The sequence below is a fragment of the Pyrus communis genome, chromosome 5 (genome assembly GCF_963583255.1).
Source record: "Pyrus communis chromosome 5, drPyrComm1.1, whole genome shotgun sequence".
Lineage (NCBI taxonomy): Eukaryota > Viridiplantae > Streptophyta > Magnoliopsida > Rosales > Rosaceae > Pyrus > Pyrus communis.
Window position 1 is genome coordinate 4,655,141 of NC_084807.1, and position 12,932 is coordinate 4,668,072.

The 12,932-nt window shown below is 34.9% G+C and overlaps 2 protein-coding genes across 7 annotated transcripts in view; one reads left to right on the forward strand and one right to left on the reverse strand.

Annotated features, from left to right (window-relative positions):
- Window positions 1-12,932, forward strand: part of LOC137733150 (uncharacterized) — a 40,621-nt gene that overhangs the window by 15,174 nt on the left and 12,515 nt on the right. The window lies entirely within an intron of this gene.
- Window positions 9,240-12,610, reverse strand: LOC137733149 (peptidyl-prolyl cis-trans isomerase CYP40-like). Of its 3 annotated transcripts, XM_068472310.1 has the most exons (6): window positions 12,287-12,610; window positions 11,968-12,102; window positions 11,814-11,858; window positions 10,796-11,288; window positions 10,613-10,700; window positions 9,240-10,027 (listed from the first exon to the last, which is right to left on the reverse strand). In XM_068472310.1, the coding sequence occupies exons 4-6, from the start codon at window positions 11,159-11,161 to the stop codon at window positions 9,963-9,965; spliced, it is 519 nt and encodes a 172-aa protein (XP_068328411.1). In that variant the 5' UTR covers window positions 11,162-11,288; window positions 11,814-11,858; window positions 11,968-12,102; window positions 12,287-12,610; the 3' UTR covers window positions 9,240-9,962. The 3 variants fall into 3 exon arrangements, with proteins under 3 accessions (XP_068328411.1, XP_068328409.1, XP_068328410.1); XM_068472308.1 differs by having other exon boundaries at window positions 9,240-10,700; XM_068472309.1 differs by lacking the exons at window positions 11,814-11,858; window positions 11,968-12,102; window positions 12,287-12,610 and adding an exon at window positions 11,609-11,772 and having other exon boundaries at window positions 9,240-10,700.

Sequence of the window (12,932 nt, forward strand, 5' to 3'; positions counted from 1 at the left end):
GAACCATCCTCTTGGTGAATTGGAGGCTTGCCATGAGCTGTTAAACAAAGATTGGAATTGTGAACTTGGTCATATTTATGATGAGATGCATTTTGTGGTTGAGGAATTAACTAACTTGAATTCTCTTGGTTCAGTTTATTTCGCTCAAGCTCCTGCCTCTTGTTATATCTTGATGTCAGGTGTTGCCAAAATCTCTATACCTTGTGTTGTTTTGCTTTAGTTTCTCTTTGTTAGGTGTTAGCCCCATTTGTTTACCAAAAAAATTCGTATTAAAATTTAAATGACGCCAAACTTGAAACAAATATGTCAAAGAAGCGATTAGAAAAAGAGTGTAAGAAAAAGAGATGGCTTATGAATTGTAAGATGAGAATTGTCATTAGCACTCAAAAATCTCATTCTACACTCCTCACATATGTATTTTCTTTCTAAGTATAGAAAATTTAGAGCTCAAAATAAGATTTTTAAAGTGCTAATAAGAATTACATTGTAAGATATAATCTTATATAATTAAACTAAGATAATTAGACTTAGTGGCTAAGTATAGAGTACACTACATTAAAAAATTAATGAAAAATATATGTAAAATTTTCTTTTTTCACCAAAAGTTAATTTTTATATTGCATTAATTTGAATATTGGTACAAATGTTAGGAAAGGGATCCTCTCTGGATCCCTTCCTTGTAATCCGTTAAATTAAGGAATTCATGTCGTTGAAAATTGATTTAACAGCTCAAGTTATTATAACTTTTAAAGTAGACCCTTATTTGTAGTTGTTTGATCAAATTTCAATAGTACGAGTCTTCTGATTTGGTGGATTAGAAAGAAGAAATTCGAAAATGATTCCTTTCCCACAAGGTAAGATCTTATACAAAACCTATGTGCTATTCTAAGTAAATAGAACCTATAATAAAGCTAATTACATTTACATCCCACAATCACTTTATCCCAAAAATTGATAATTTCAGAAGCTACAATCACTCTCAATCAGATCAGGTGATTTCTTTTCCTTCAACATTTAGCCCATGGTAGCTTTTAACGTGGCTACAGACAGTACAAATGGTTGATACGTAATTCTGCCAGACTGGAAGCACCAAAGTTGGTTAAAACCTGAAATTATGGAGTGAAGGGCCTTCATAGATTGCTGACACTTGGAGCATGGGGCGGCGCGCCTCCATACATGGCTCACACTTGGAACATGGAGTGAAGGTCCTCCATAGCTGGCTATCTTGGAACTTAGGGTGTGAATGACCTCCATAGTTAGCTGACACCTAAAATATGGTGTGAAAGGTCTCCATAGTTGGCCGCCAGAACGTACGGAGTGGGATTCTTTCTCTTCTCATTCGTATTCTCTTCTTTCTCCTTTTCTGATAGGCTTACTTTTTATCTTATTATTTATATTAAAAAAAATTATAAAATATTAACGTGATTTAACGGTAATGTTCATGTACGAGGGAAGAAAATGAGAAAGAAATTAGAAAAGAAGATAATCCTCCTCCTTAGGTGGACAACCTTAAATATTATTATCATTTATCATAACTGCCGTAAAAGAAAAAATTGGACAAAGGAACCTAGGTAGAGTCTCCAGTACTGACATCTCAGGGTGGAAAGTAGCTAGGAAAATGGGTTTCACACAGACTTTTTGCACATATCGTATGCATGTTATTAATATGGACATGGAAGCCACACAAAAAGAACTTGTGAAAATGAGACTCTACTAGTCAGTCAACACCAACTCATGACACTCATGACTCTACTAGTCAGTCAACACCAACTCATGACTCTACTAGTCAGTCGCACAATTGCAAACAAAGTGATCATGTTACATAAGGTAAATATTTTACAATTATTTGATTTTTTTGCCAAGAACACCATCATTCATGGGTGGTGGGGTCCCATATTGACTATCATGAGGTCTTTCTTGTAGTCAATATATTCATAAGTGTTTTCTTAATTTATTCTTTCATGAATTGTTGAAAATGAAAAAATGTTCACTAAAATTCAAGATCTAATAAATCAAATAATTCATAATGCATTCATAAATTAATGAATTTTTGACTCCTGAATATCCAACCAATTAAATAATTATTTATAACATATTCTATTTTTCTTTAACAAATAAGACAGTAATTGTTAGCGTTTTTCTAGAATTTTACGTAAACTTTTATGAAATAAATAGTCAATTATCTTCTACACTCATGTTGTGAAAGATGATGCACGTCATCATGATAGATCGAGCGCCACTTCATCAAACAATCTTACAACCCTTCCTCCCAATTGCTCAATGAGTTTGGAGGAAACAAAAACATCACTCCACATACTTTCTACACCTCTCTTAACATCTTGTGAAGTCGTTTTCCTTTTTAATTTGTGAACGTGACACTATTTTGACAAATGATGTCACGGTTCTATTGATTTCATATGTGACTTGAGGAGAACTTCCTCACAACACATTGTTGAACATGGAGATTGACCGTGGGCATTGAGGTCATTTTAAAAATAGCAACTCAAGCCACTCAAGAGCCAAATCATTCGGTTGTTAACACATCTATACGAGAGCTATAATCTGTTTTATATTGTATTTTTGTTTTTCAATTGTAGTTTTTGATAATGAAAGTGAAGTTCATTAAATTGGTTGATAATGTGGGTGGGAAAAGGCAGGGGAATGGGAGGAAGGAGAGGCATGAGAATAGTAGTATCTAGCTCACAGCCCACTCTACAAGTTTAAATGGTACAATCAATAGTCCTTTAGTTTTTGTATTGTTTATTCTTTACTCTTTTTTTTTCAACAATAATTGTGTAAATTGTGATAAAAGGAGTATGATTTGGATTTTATAGGGTGGCTAAGCATACGCTGCTATCATTTGGTTTTTAATAGGTACAAGGCTGCATTAGTGTCACTTCCCAAGTAGTGCCACCACAATCACAGTCTACCAGCAAAAGATACAAATCACCCGCAAAGAGAGACAAGTCCTGTAAGCCTTGAGTATGGAGGGAGTTTGTAGTTTGGATGTCACTGCACAAATGGAAGAAAACAAGCTACAACCATCTCTTTTCTTCTTTTTTGTGAATTAGAACAGTTGGACATTGATTTTGTAGTTAAACATTTAGAGTTTGATCTTGTTTTTAAACATGTGGATATTGTTTTTTGATGTTGAACATTTGAATATTTTGCAAGTTATAATGCTGATCATGTTGAAAATCTCATGTAATGGAACATGGTATCTCTTTTTGGTAATTCTATTGATTTAGCCTTGTCTGTAGATATATCATACTTTGAACCATCCATTGCATTTATATTCCAAAGTGCAAAATGTACAGTTTCTTTCCAAAAATTAACGGAAGGGAAAAAGTCAGGGACCGTTTGTGATGATTTCCTTGAATTTGGCGCCAAATTGTTTTTAATAATGGATGAAGATTTGATTTCACTGCCAAAATCAACATATGAGTATTTTTTTTTTTTTTTTAAGGAAAATGAGAGAAAAGGTGAAAAAGCAAGTGGAGAATTTGATTTGACAAAAATAATCACAACTTATCAAAGTTTTTTAAACCAAAATAATAAATGGTAGACAATCTCAGAAACCATTTATAATGATTTTAAATCTCAAAAACTAAAATGATATGTCATGCAAATCTCAAAATCATATTGGTTAAAATGCCATTTTTTTGTACTTTTTTTAATAGAGCACGTGATGAAACTGTAAAATGTCTCGCTTTCTTCCATTTCTCTTGGTTTCTGAAGGAAACTGAACTTCACAGACCTTTTTTAAGTAGCCTATCACACATCTTTCTTTATTTCTAAACAATGAGTTGAATAAATCAATAAAAACAATAAACATGATTAAAGATAGGTGTATAAGAGGAAAAAAATAGTATGTGTTTTATCGTTTTCCTTTCTTAAAAGCCACGTTCTCAACTTATTCTTAATTTGAGCATGTAGTTGATACAACGGATTTGCATAAAATGATGTTTTGTACAAAACTACCAAAGAGTACCTGTGCGTTGTTGTGGAGTTTGAAAACATTATTGAATATGTAGATGTCTCGAAAAATATATGTGCCACAGAGTGGTATTTATATACATATATTACATCCATGTGTTAAGGAAGTGCTATTTACGTTCATATATTACATGGAAAAAATTGGGAATGCTGGTATGCCATCCTAAAGGATTGTCTTTCAAAAGCTATGGCTCTATCCCAGAGATTGTTTTATGTTTACAACTATACAAAGTTAAAACAATCCAGTTTTGTTTCCACTAAAGACACCCAAATCTGTAACTCCGTTAATGACGTCTCCTTCGTTTTGTACGACAACGTTGAACTGAAAATCAAAAGAATAAGGAAATTAAAAACAGCATTTGATCACTTATGAATTGAATCACACTAAATTGCACATGAATTGAATTGAATGAAAATCTAAAGATGAAGGAAAATTTGTCATAATTTCGGTACACAAACTTTCACTATGCCGGATTTCATTTGCAGGCACCAAAACAAATTCATAAAATTAAGTTGGGTTTCTCATATTCTCTATTGGATCTTCACTATGCCAGATTTCTAAATTTTACTTTAGGCGGGATTAATATGCACATCTCTAGCAGTATATAGTTCCCCTGAATTGATTTTTACTCAACATTTCACAGTATTAATGTAAATATGAGAAAACATAACCATCCTTAATCACAAACAGAGCATAACTCCAGTGTCATGTATGTCACAATGCAGAATTCAGTCAACTGAATGCGTTTCTAGTTGATTATATATCAAAACTAAATAAAACTATGAAGTATATGAAGATAAAATACATACCTGTCTAACAAAATCCCAGCATAAGGAGGCACATGGAAGTACTTAACGTGTGTTGCAACTGCCTAGCTGCTGAAACTCTTTCGGACCAAAGGACCCTGTAGACTACTCATTAGCAAAGACATCATGGTGTGTGTGCTGGATAATTCACACTAATAAAACTACAAAATCAATGAAAAATTTCACTCTGAAACTTGATCTGCTTTCATTGAAATAGAATCCAAGATCGTATGTGTTATTGCTAAAAAAAAAAAAAAAAAAAAAGAAAAGAGAAAGTAAAATTCCACATCAAGCAGCAGGTATATAAATGCTCTTCTATGTAGATTCACCTATTAGCTCTGTAGTAACTCACACACACCATGCATATATAATGAATCACTTTCTTTTTAGCAAACAAAAAGAATATCGCGTGTTATGTGTAATAAGACGTCCAACACCAATTAATATTTAGCAGAAATGTAAAGGTTGTTCATGTAAATTAAAGAGTTATGAATTAATTATCAAATATAGTCATGATCAAGCCCTCCTCTTTAATTTTATGATTTATTGTGTTATTTTTTTTTCCATGATAATGAGATACTCTCGTAGAAATTAGGGTCCACAAATTAGTTTAATGGTTAAAAACAACAAACTAACTCACATCAATAACAGTAAACTTTCAAAAGTGCTTTGTGTGTAAAATATGTACACCAAGTGAACATCGAAGCAGCTATCCATACATGTATATATATAAATAGAGGAAGAAATATTCGGACCTTAGCAGACCCTCTGGAGAGAAGACCGGGTTCATAAGGAAGACAATTACAAAGATGCCACCGAACAGGTGAAGACTAACAAACTAAAAGGTTGTAGACATCAATGTAGCCATATAAGAGAGGGTTTTGGGTTAACATTTTGCTGTGTTAACTTTTGATTGAATAACCGGTTGCTTGATACAATTTCTGTATGTGAGTTGTTTGCTTTTATGCTTTGATTGAATCAACTAAATTAGATAGTGCTGCATTTCTAGATGACCTCTCAAGCTTCCGCATCATGCTAGATTCCAAACCATGTGCATCGCCTTCATCTGCTTCTAAACTTGCTCCTTCAAGGCCCTATCATGTACATCATTGGATGGTGTTTTGCAACACCTTACATGGACAAGGCCTAACATCACCTTTTTCATTAATCAAGTTTGTCAACATCTTCAGATCCCAGAAACTCATTTCACAGCCCTCAAGCGGATTCTCCGTTATCTTAAGGGGACTCCAGATCATGGACTTCTTCTCACCAAAGGCTCTCCAAATATCACTGCTTTTTCGAATGCCAAATAGGCTGGTTGTCCCATTGATAGTCTTTCTACATTTGGGTTTTGCATATTCTTTGGAAACAATCTTATTTCATGGAGTTTGAAGAAGCAACCAATTGTTGCTCGGTCTTCAACCGGAAGTGAATACCATTTTCTAGCCCAAACGCTGCTGAAGTATCATGGATTTGCTACCTCCTCAATGACCTTCACTTCTATCTCCATAATCCACCGCTGCTCTTATTTGACAATCTAAGTGCTCTTGCTCTTGGAGATCAACTATCATTATATAAATACTAATGTTTCACTCTTTACGATTCGAGGTTTAGGTCTACCGTTCCTTTCTTCTTCAAAGATAGCAAGAGAGCTTGTAAACAATTCAAACTCATTTTCTAATATACAAAGATGGTTCTTTTCCTCAGCTTTGTTTTTCATCACTACCTTGCACAGGACTGTTGTTGAGGAAATGCATAACCTTATAATAAACTCACAGAATGTTTGGAGTTGCTTTTTTAGAACAGCAAAAAACGAGTGGTTTTCTGCTTTGTGTCCTCAACTTTGAGTAAGCATGCACCACCAACCAGTCCTTTGCATCTGCTACTATCTTTTATTTTATTTTAATTTGTAACATTACTTCATCGATTTTTCGTAAACGTTAAGATTAATCATAACAATGAAGTTTGATTTGGCTATATGTTTGCATTGGCTGTTATATTCCATGGATTGAGAAGATGATTTGCTCCAACAATATCATTAGATTTCATGCGTATCTGAACAGAATCTCTTAATTCCATAGCAGGCCGTGGACCAGCGATATCAGTTATCGAATTTGATAGCAGTATCTCTCACCAATAAATGGAATGTTGGGTTGCAACTTTAATTTGAATCTCTTCTCTTCTAATCTATGATCCTTATTCACAGCTCTGGTTTTAGACTACACTTTCCATAGTCTCCGTAAATTTGTACTAGCTAGCAGATTATTTCTGCCCCTTCTTTTCATGTTGTAATTTGCTAGCTACGGAAAAGGATCCTTGCCGGATCCCTTTCCTAGGGATCCCGTGATCTTACCCGTTCATCGTATATCGTGCGATCAGTTTTCGTTAGGTACTATTTATATTTAATTTTAAATTTTAAATTTTGAAATGATTTCTGAACGCACAATATACGATGAACGGATAAGATCACGGGATCCCTATGATCCCTAGGAAAAGATCTGGCAAGGATCCTTTCCCAGCTAGCTACTGCCCAAGGAATATTATTCTTCTTATTTTATGGATTAAAGATTCTATATAAAAAAATAAAAAAAAATAAAAATTATACAATTGTTTTATAACATGATTTCCACTGTGTCCTACCATGTGTGATCCTATCATATATTATCACACATAATAATAGACCTGACATTTTAGACCCAACATGTTAACCCAACCCCACCAATCCGTTAAATTAGCATTAGGGTGGATACTTAACGGGTCAGATCACACATACATAGACTGCCATTTAGACTGCACAGGTACCCTGTCGTGCTTCCTTTACACACAAGGTAAAGCAATTTTTAGCACAAAAAGAAAAACAGAGAGAAGTTGGAGAAAAGAACATGCTTCCAGTTTTTTTTTTTTATTTTAATACAAGCGAGAATTAGAAGGAGGATTAGACATGTTTACTTACTTAGAATAGGAGAAGTCGTGAATCAAGTTTTAGGAAAAAAAAAGAATGGGAATGTGATCAACTAGTTCCACAGTTTATCTCATCCCTAATTTTTCAAGGAACTCACACTTTTTACGTTTCCATATGTGCTAAACAAGAAAAGTTTCAATACCGATGTTTTAATTAACGAAAATCAGTAAAGAATCACAATAGTTCTAACTCTTATTCTTGGTAAGTAAGCAGTTAACTTACAATTTACCTTGCGATATTTCAACTTTTGTAAACTTAATTGTAAATTTGAAATTTATTTTAATTTTAATATCTATGCTAGAGAATCTGTATGCTAGAGGGAAAGATATCAATGGAAGCAGATGAAAAAAGAAAGGAAATAATCTATCTTGTTTCCTCCTCCTCAATGTCCTCATTGATACTGGAATGCAAACGAGTAAGTTTACATACTCCTACTTAAACAAGGAGTCAGGAGTCCATCTTACTAGTATAAATACCTCCTTCATGAACAATACAAGGCACGCAATACTTTGAGCTCTAAGTCGAATTCAACTGTACGAGTTTACTTTGACTATCGGAGGGTTTTTAGCCAGTACCACATCATTGTCTTTTCACCTTTAAGGATTTCGCAATTAGTTTGTCGATTACAATCGTAATTCCAAGGAGTGGAAATTTTTGCTAGAACAATGGCGTCGAAATCGAATTACAACATTCCAGGGGAAATTCCTGAAATTGTGTCCTTGTATACATTTGACAATGGACCTAAGAGAAGAAGCAGTGAAAAACCAAAGAGTAGTAAAACAGAGAACAACAAGGAAACGGGCTCCTCATCAGCCAATTAAAAGAAAAGCAGCTCTAATGAACGACATGCCACTACTACAAAGTGAATGTCCGAATCTTTTAGCAAGGAAAAAACGACATCAAAAGCCTGAGTTTAATTTTAGATACAATAAAATTGTAGGACCGATTTTAATCTTAATGCATTGACATGTTGAAGTATTATAAAATTTAACATATTTTTGCTTTTGTTTCTTTTTATTTGCAAATTCTCTTTGACAAGTGTTTCAACTAGTGAATGTTTAGTTTGAATATTTTAGAATATATATTTGGTTTAATTTATTAAACATTTTACAATTCTTTGGAATCAGTTAATATTTATGTTCAAAACGGGTCTTTCATAAAGTAGAGCACTCTCTTTCTTAAATAGGTCTTGATTAGTTCAGATGTTGCGGCATCTACCATGCATAAATCGACTAAACCGAACCAAACCAAACCATCCAAATTCTTTGGTCCGATTTTTGTTTTTATTTTAAACCAGACAAAATCGAACCATGCCCACCCATACATTCACTAAGTGAAACCGTGAGAGGACCAAACCGTCATTCTCTAAAAAAACCTGACCTTTTTGTACAACCAAAAACTAATCTGCATTTCGAATGTGTTTACTTTTATCAAAGAGACCATACGTGACACACACAGGGTCCTTGTTGCTGCTGTAAGGTATCCCCTTCATTGCTTCTGTTCTTCTCTTCATTCTTATTACCCTTCTTTTACTCACTCTTCTTCCAGTTTTACCCCCAATTTTCTGGGAAAACAAATTCTATACTCTTGCCATTTATTGTTTTAGTCAATTACTAGCAGTTTTAGCCCGCGCGTTGCCGTGGGTATAGCAAATGAATTTTAAGTACAATTAGTGTTAGGATAAGGGACTAAATGTGTTGAAGCATTGTGCGTAGATTTAAAATAAGTATTTGTATAATATATAGTAGTTGTTGACAAAGCTATTTTACATATAAAGAGTTGTTCAAACATTCGACAACTAAATCTCTTCTTAATGTTTAGCTTAGACGAAGTAGTAAACACATCCTCCACAAATACAGAGAACTTAATCGTACAACCCAAAATAAAACAAAAATGCTTCAAACTTTCCTTCATTTACGGCATTTTCTAGACAACCAAAAAAAACCCAGAAAACAAAAACCACAGAAAATGATCAATTGGGAGCTACATTAAAAGACACAGAAAAGAGGAAGAGGATTAGAGATTCATGTTTCTTACTCACATTTGAGTCAGTTTCTATCCCATGCAAAAAAAAAAGGACACAACTACTTTAATTAAAAAATGTAATAAACAGCAACCAGAAGGCTCTATGAATTCTTGCCAAGTAAAGATTATTACCTGGCCTTGGCGAAACAAAACCTTCACATTAGCTTCCCAATCACGCAATGCAAAGTCTGTGTCCAACAATGCTCCTTCTAGGTCTCCTAATTTCAACCTGCAGGCCTGAACAGAAAACTCACCTATCAATCAAGTGGATAAAGGGAAATGTATTTCTTTTTAGTTGATGACATTAAAATCAATGTACCACAAAAGAATACAGAATACTCATGAACATATTCAAGTTAGCCTTCAGAGAAGTATTAAAGCGAGGCCTGATTACTATATTCATAGTTGTCTTTTTGGTTTCACTCATTTCAAGGATTCTTCATAGCAACTCAGAACCAACAGTAATTTTCACTTAGTCTAACAGGCTTAATTTAAGTATGATTAAGTTACTATCATACAATTTCGATGTCAATCACTGCCACTTATAAATGTACACTTTCTGCAATAACCATAGTTCAACAACTTGTCATTTACACAGCTTAACTGAAATTGGTTTACTTATCCAGACAATAAGTTTGCTTTCATTTCAAGAGGGTTTCCAAGAGAATTCATTTAACATCCAGTGCTTTCAAATTTGATAAATGAAAATTCTTACTGAGCTATTAGTAAAGAGGAGCTCGTCTCTGTTTAATCACAAAGATAATGTCATAAGATGATCAAAGAAAGCAAGGGACACTCTATAGTGCAAAGCAACTGGTTTACCTTCATCTATTTCTTCCAGCTCGCAGCATATATCCACGTACCACAAAACCTTGCGATACTTTCTGAGGGCCATCTTGTAGTCTTGCTTCTGTATAAAGATTAAAAAGCATACTATTGGCATTCGTGAATGAAATGTACGACATAATTACCAAAGTTGTGATATTAAATGAAATAACTCATTACCTTGAACGGTTCATTTCCAATGGCCTTAATAGCGTCCACAGTCGTGACCCACCAAGAAATGTTCTCTAGTTTTGTATCAAGATCAACAGGCCAATCAGGATAAACCTCACCATCTTTGAAGAAGTTACACACCCCATCATCTGCTCCCTCAAGAAGCTGCCCACAATCCACAATAACTTCTTGGATAGGCAAGTCTCCGCCCTTCGTGTTCACATTCTCAACTGAACGAACCACACCCATGCCCTTGATCACCTTCCCAAACGTAATTCCCATCCAGATGAGAAGTCCAAGCGGTGGTAATGAAAAACTGAGAGCCAATGGTGTCAAGGCCTTTATTAGCCATAGACAACATTCCTTTTCTCTCATGCTTTATGTCAAAGTTTTCATCTTCAAACTTCAACCCGTAAATTGACTCTCCCCCACTGCCATTTCCAGCCGAAATGTCTCCACCTTGTATCATAAAGCCTTTGATAACACGGTGGAAACAAACACACTGCAACTAGATGCAATGCAATTCTTATTGCAACTCCACCTCATTAACAAAATTACACATTCTTGCAAACAGACAAAGAAATTAACAAAAACCGGTCAATGTAACAATTAAAAAAACAAAAACCCACCAACATAACAAAAAAAAAAAAAAAAAAACAAAAACCCACCAGTTAAAGAATGAGAAAACAAAGACCCAGAAACAAAAATTGAATCTTTTGAGATGGAGGGGAGGGAGAGAGAGAGAGAGAGAGAGAGAGAGAGAGAGAGACCTTGTAGTGCAGAGGAGCATTGCAAAAAATAAAAATAAAAATAGATACAAACCTGGTTAGAAAGCTAGAATAACCATCTTTCTGGTGTTTTAATTTTTAAACCATTGAGCCATAGCTGATGCATGTGTAAAAGTACGAGTAATTTACTCAATTTTAAGGAAAAATGTCTACAAAAATATCTAATTTCAAAAAAAAAAAAAAAAAAAAAAAAGGAAACGCAGACCAAAATAATTAAAGTTGGATAAACTCATTCATACCTCAATTTAATTTGCAGCTTAATTTTCTTGTTGAAAAACCTTGAACTGCAAAATCAGATTACATTCATCAACAAAAAGCAATGAATGTAAGAATGATAAAGCCACAAATCTCAGTTACAACTACAATAAAACAAATCTCAGCCACAAATCTCACCCCTCGACGAAACACTCAGAGAGTGAGCAAGCACACTTCCTCTATTCATGAAACCTCGTACAAAGTTCCAGTTTTCAATCTAAGATCTTCCCAGCGGCGTGGTTGGCGGTGGTGGCCGTAGATCCATCTCTGGCACTGGTATTGGCAGGTGATGAGGAACAAAGTCATCAGAAACTCCCAAATTTATCCATTCTTAATTGAAATCCAGAAAGAAAAAAAATGCAAAATTTAAGCAATGTAGAGAAAACCCAGATCCCACCCCAAACCAACGCAAAAATGAAAGAGGAAAAAAAAGGGATATTCAAGGAATCCAACATACCGTAACCGGAGCGAGGACGCTTTCCGACGGCTATATTCATCGCCGACGGCGGCGGTTGCTAGCCGTCATTATACCTCCAGTACGCATCCGCCATGTTTGAGTCTTGTGACCGTCACTACTTGCTTAGTTTGTGGGCTCCATGGCGAGAGACATGGCAGCGCGCCGAGGAGAGGAAGATTATGGTTTCAGTAGAGGAGAAAGAGGAACTGAGAGGGAGGAGAGCGGAAACACGAGTCAGTCGGGTTACCATCTGCTTTCCCTTCCACGCACTTTTCATCTTCCTCGACTTTCCACACAGCCGTCGTCCCCATCGAATGCAACCCATCCCATGGTCGGCCAACACGTGTATAGGAGGGCAACCAAACTTACGGACAAATTTACCCTCCTAACTTTTTAGAATTACCTTTCCAACCGAGCTCAAATCTAATCGTTTTTATTGTAACTAGCGTGAAATCGAGTGGCAAAGGTTGATTGCAGCTCTCCTCAATTTTAGAATGGAGAAAGATGTAGAGTTTGTTGTGGCTCAAGCAAAAAGCGTTATTCTGTAATCAAACCAAGTATTAAAAAGGAAAAATATAGGTTTGTTTAGTGTTATATAAATGCAATTTGTGTTGCAAAAGCAATTATTTGTGTGATCTACGAATCC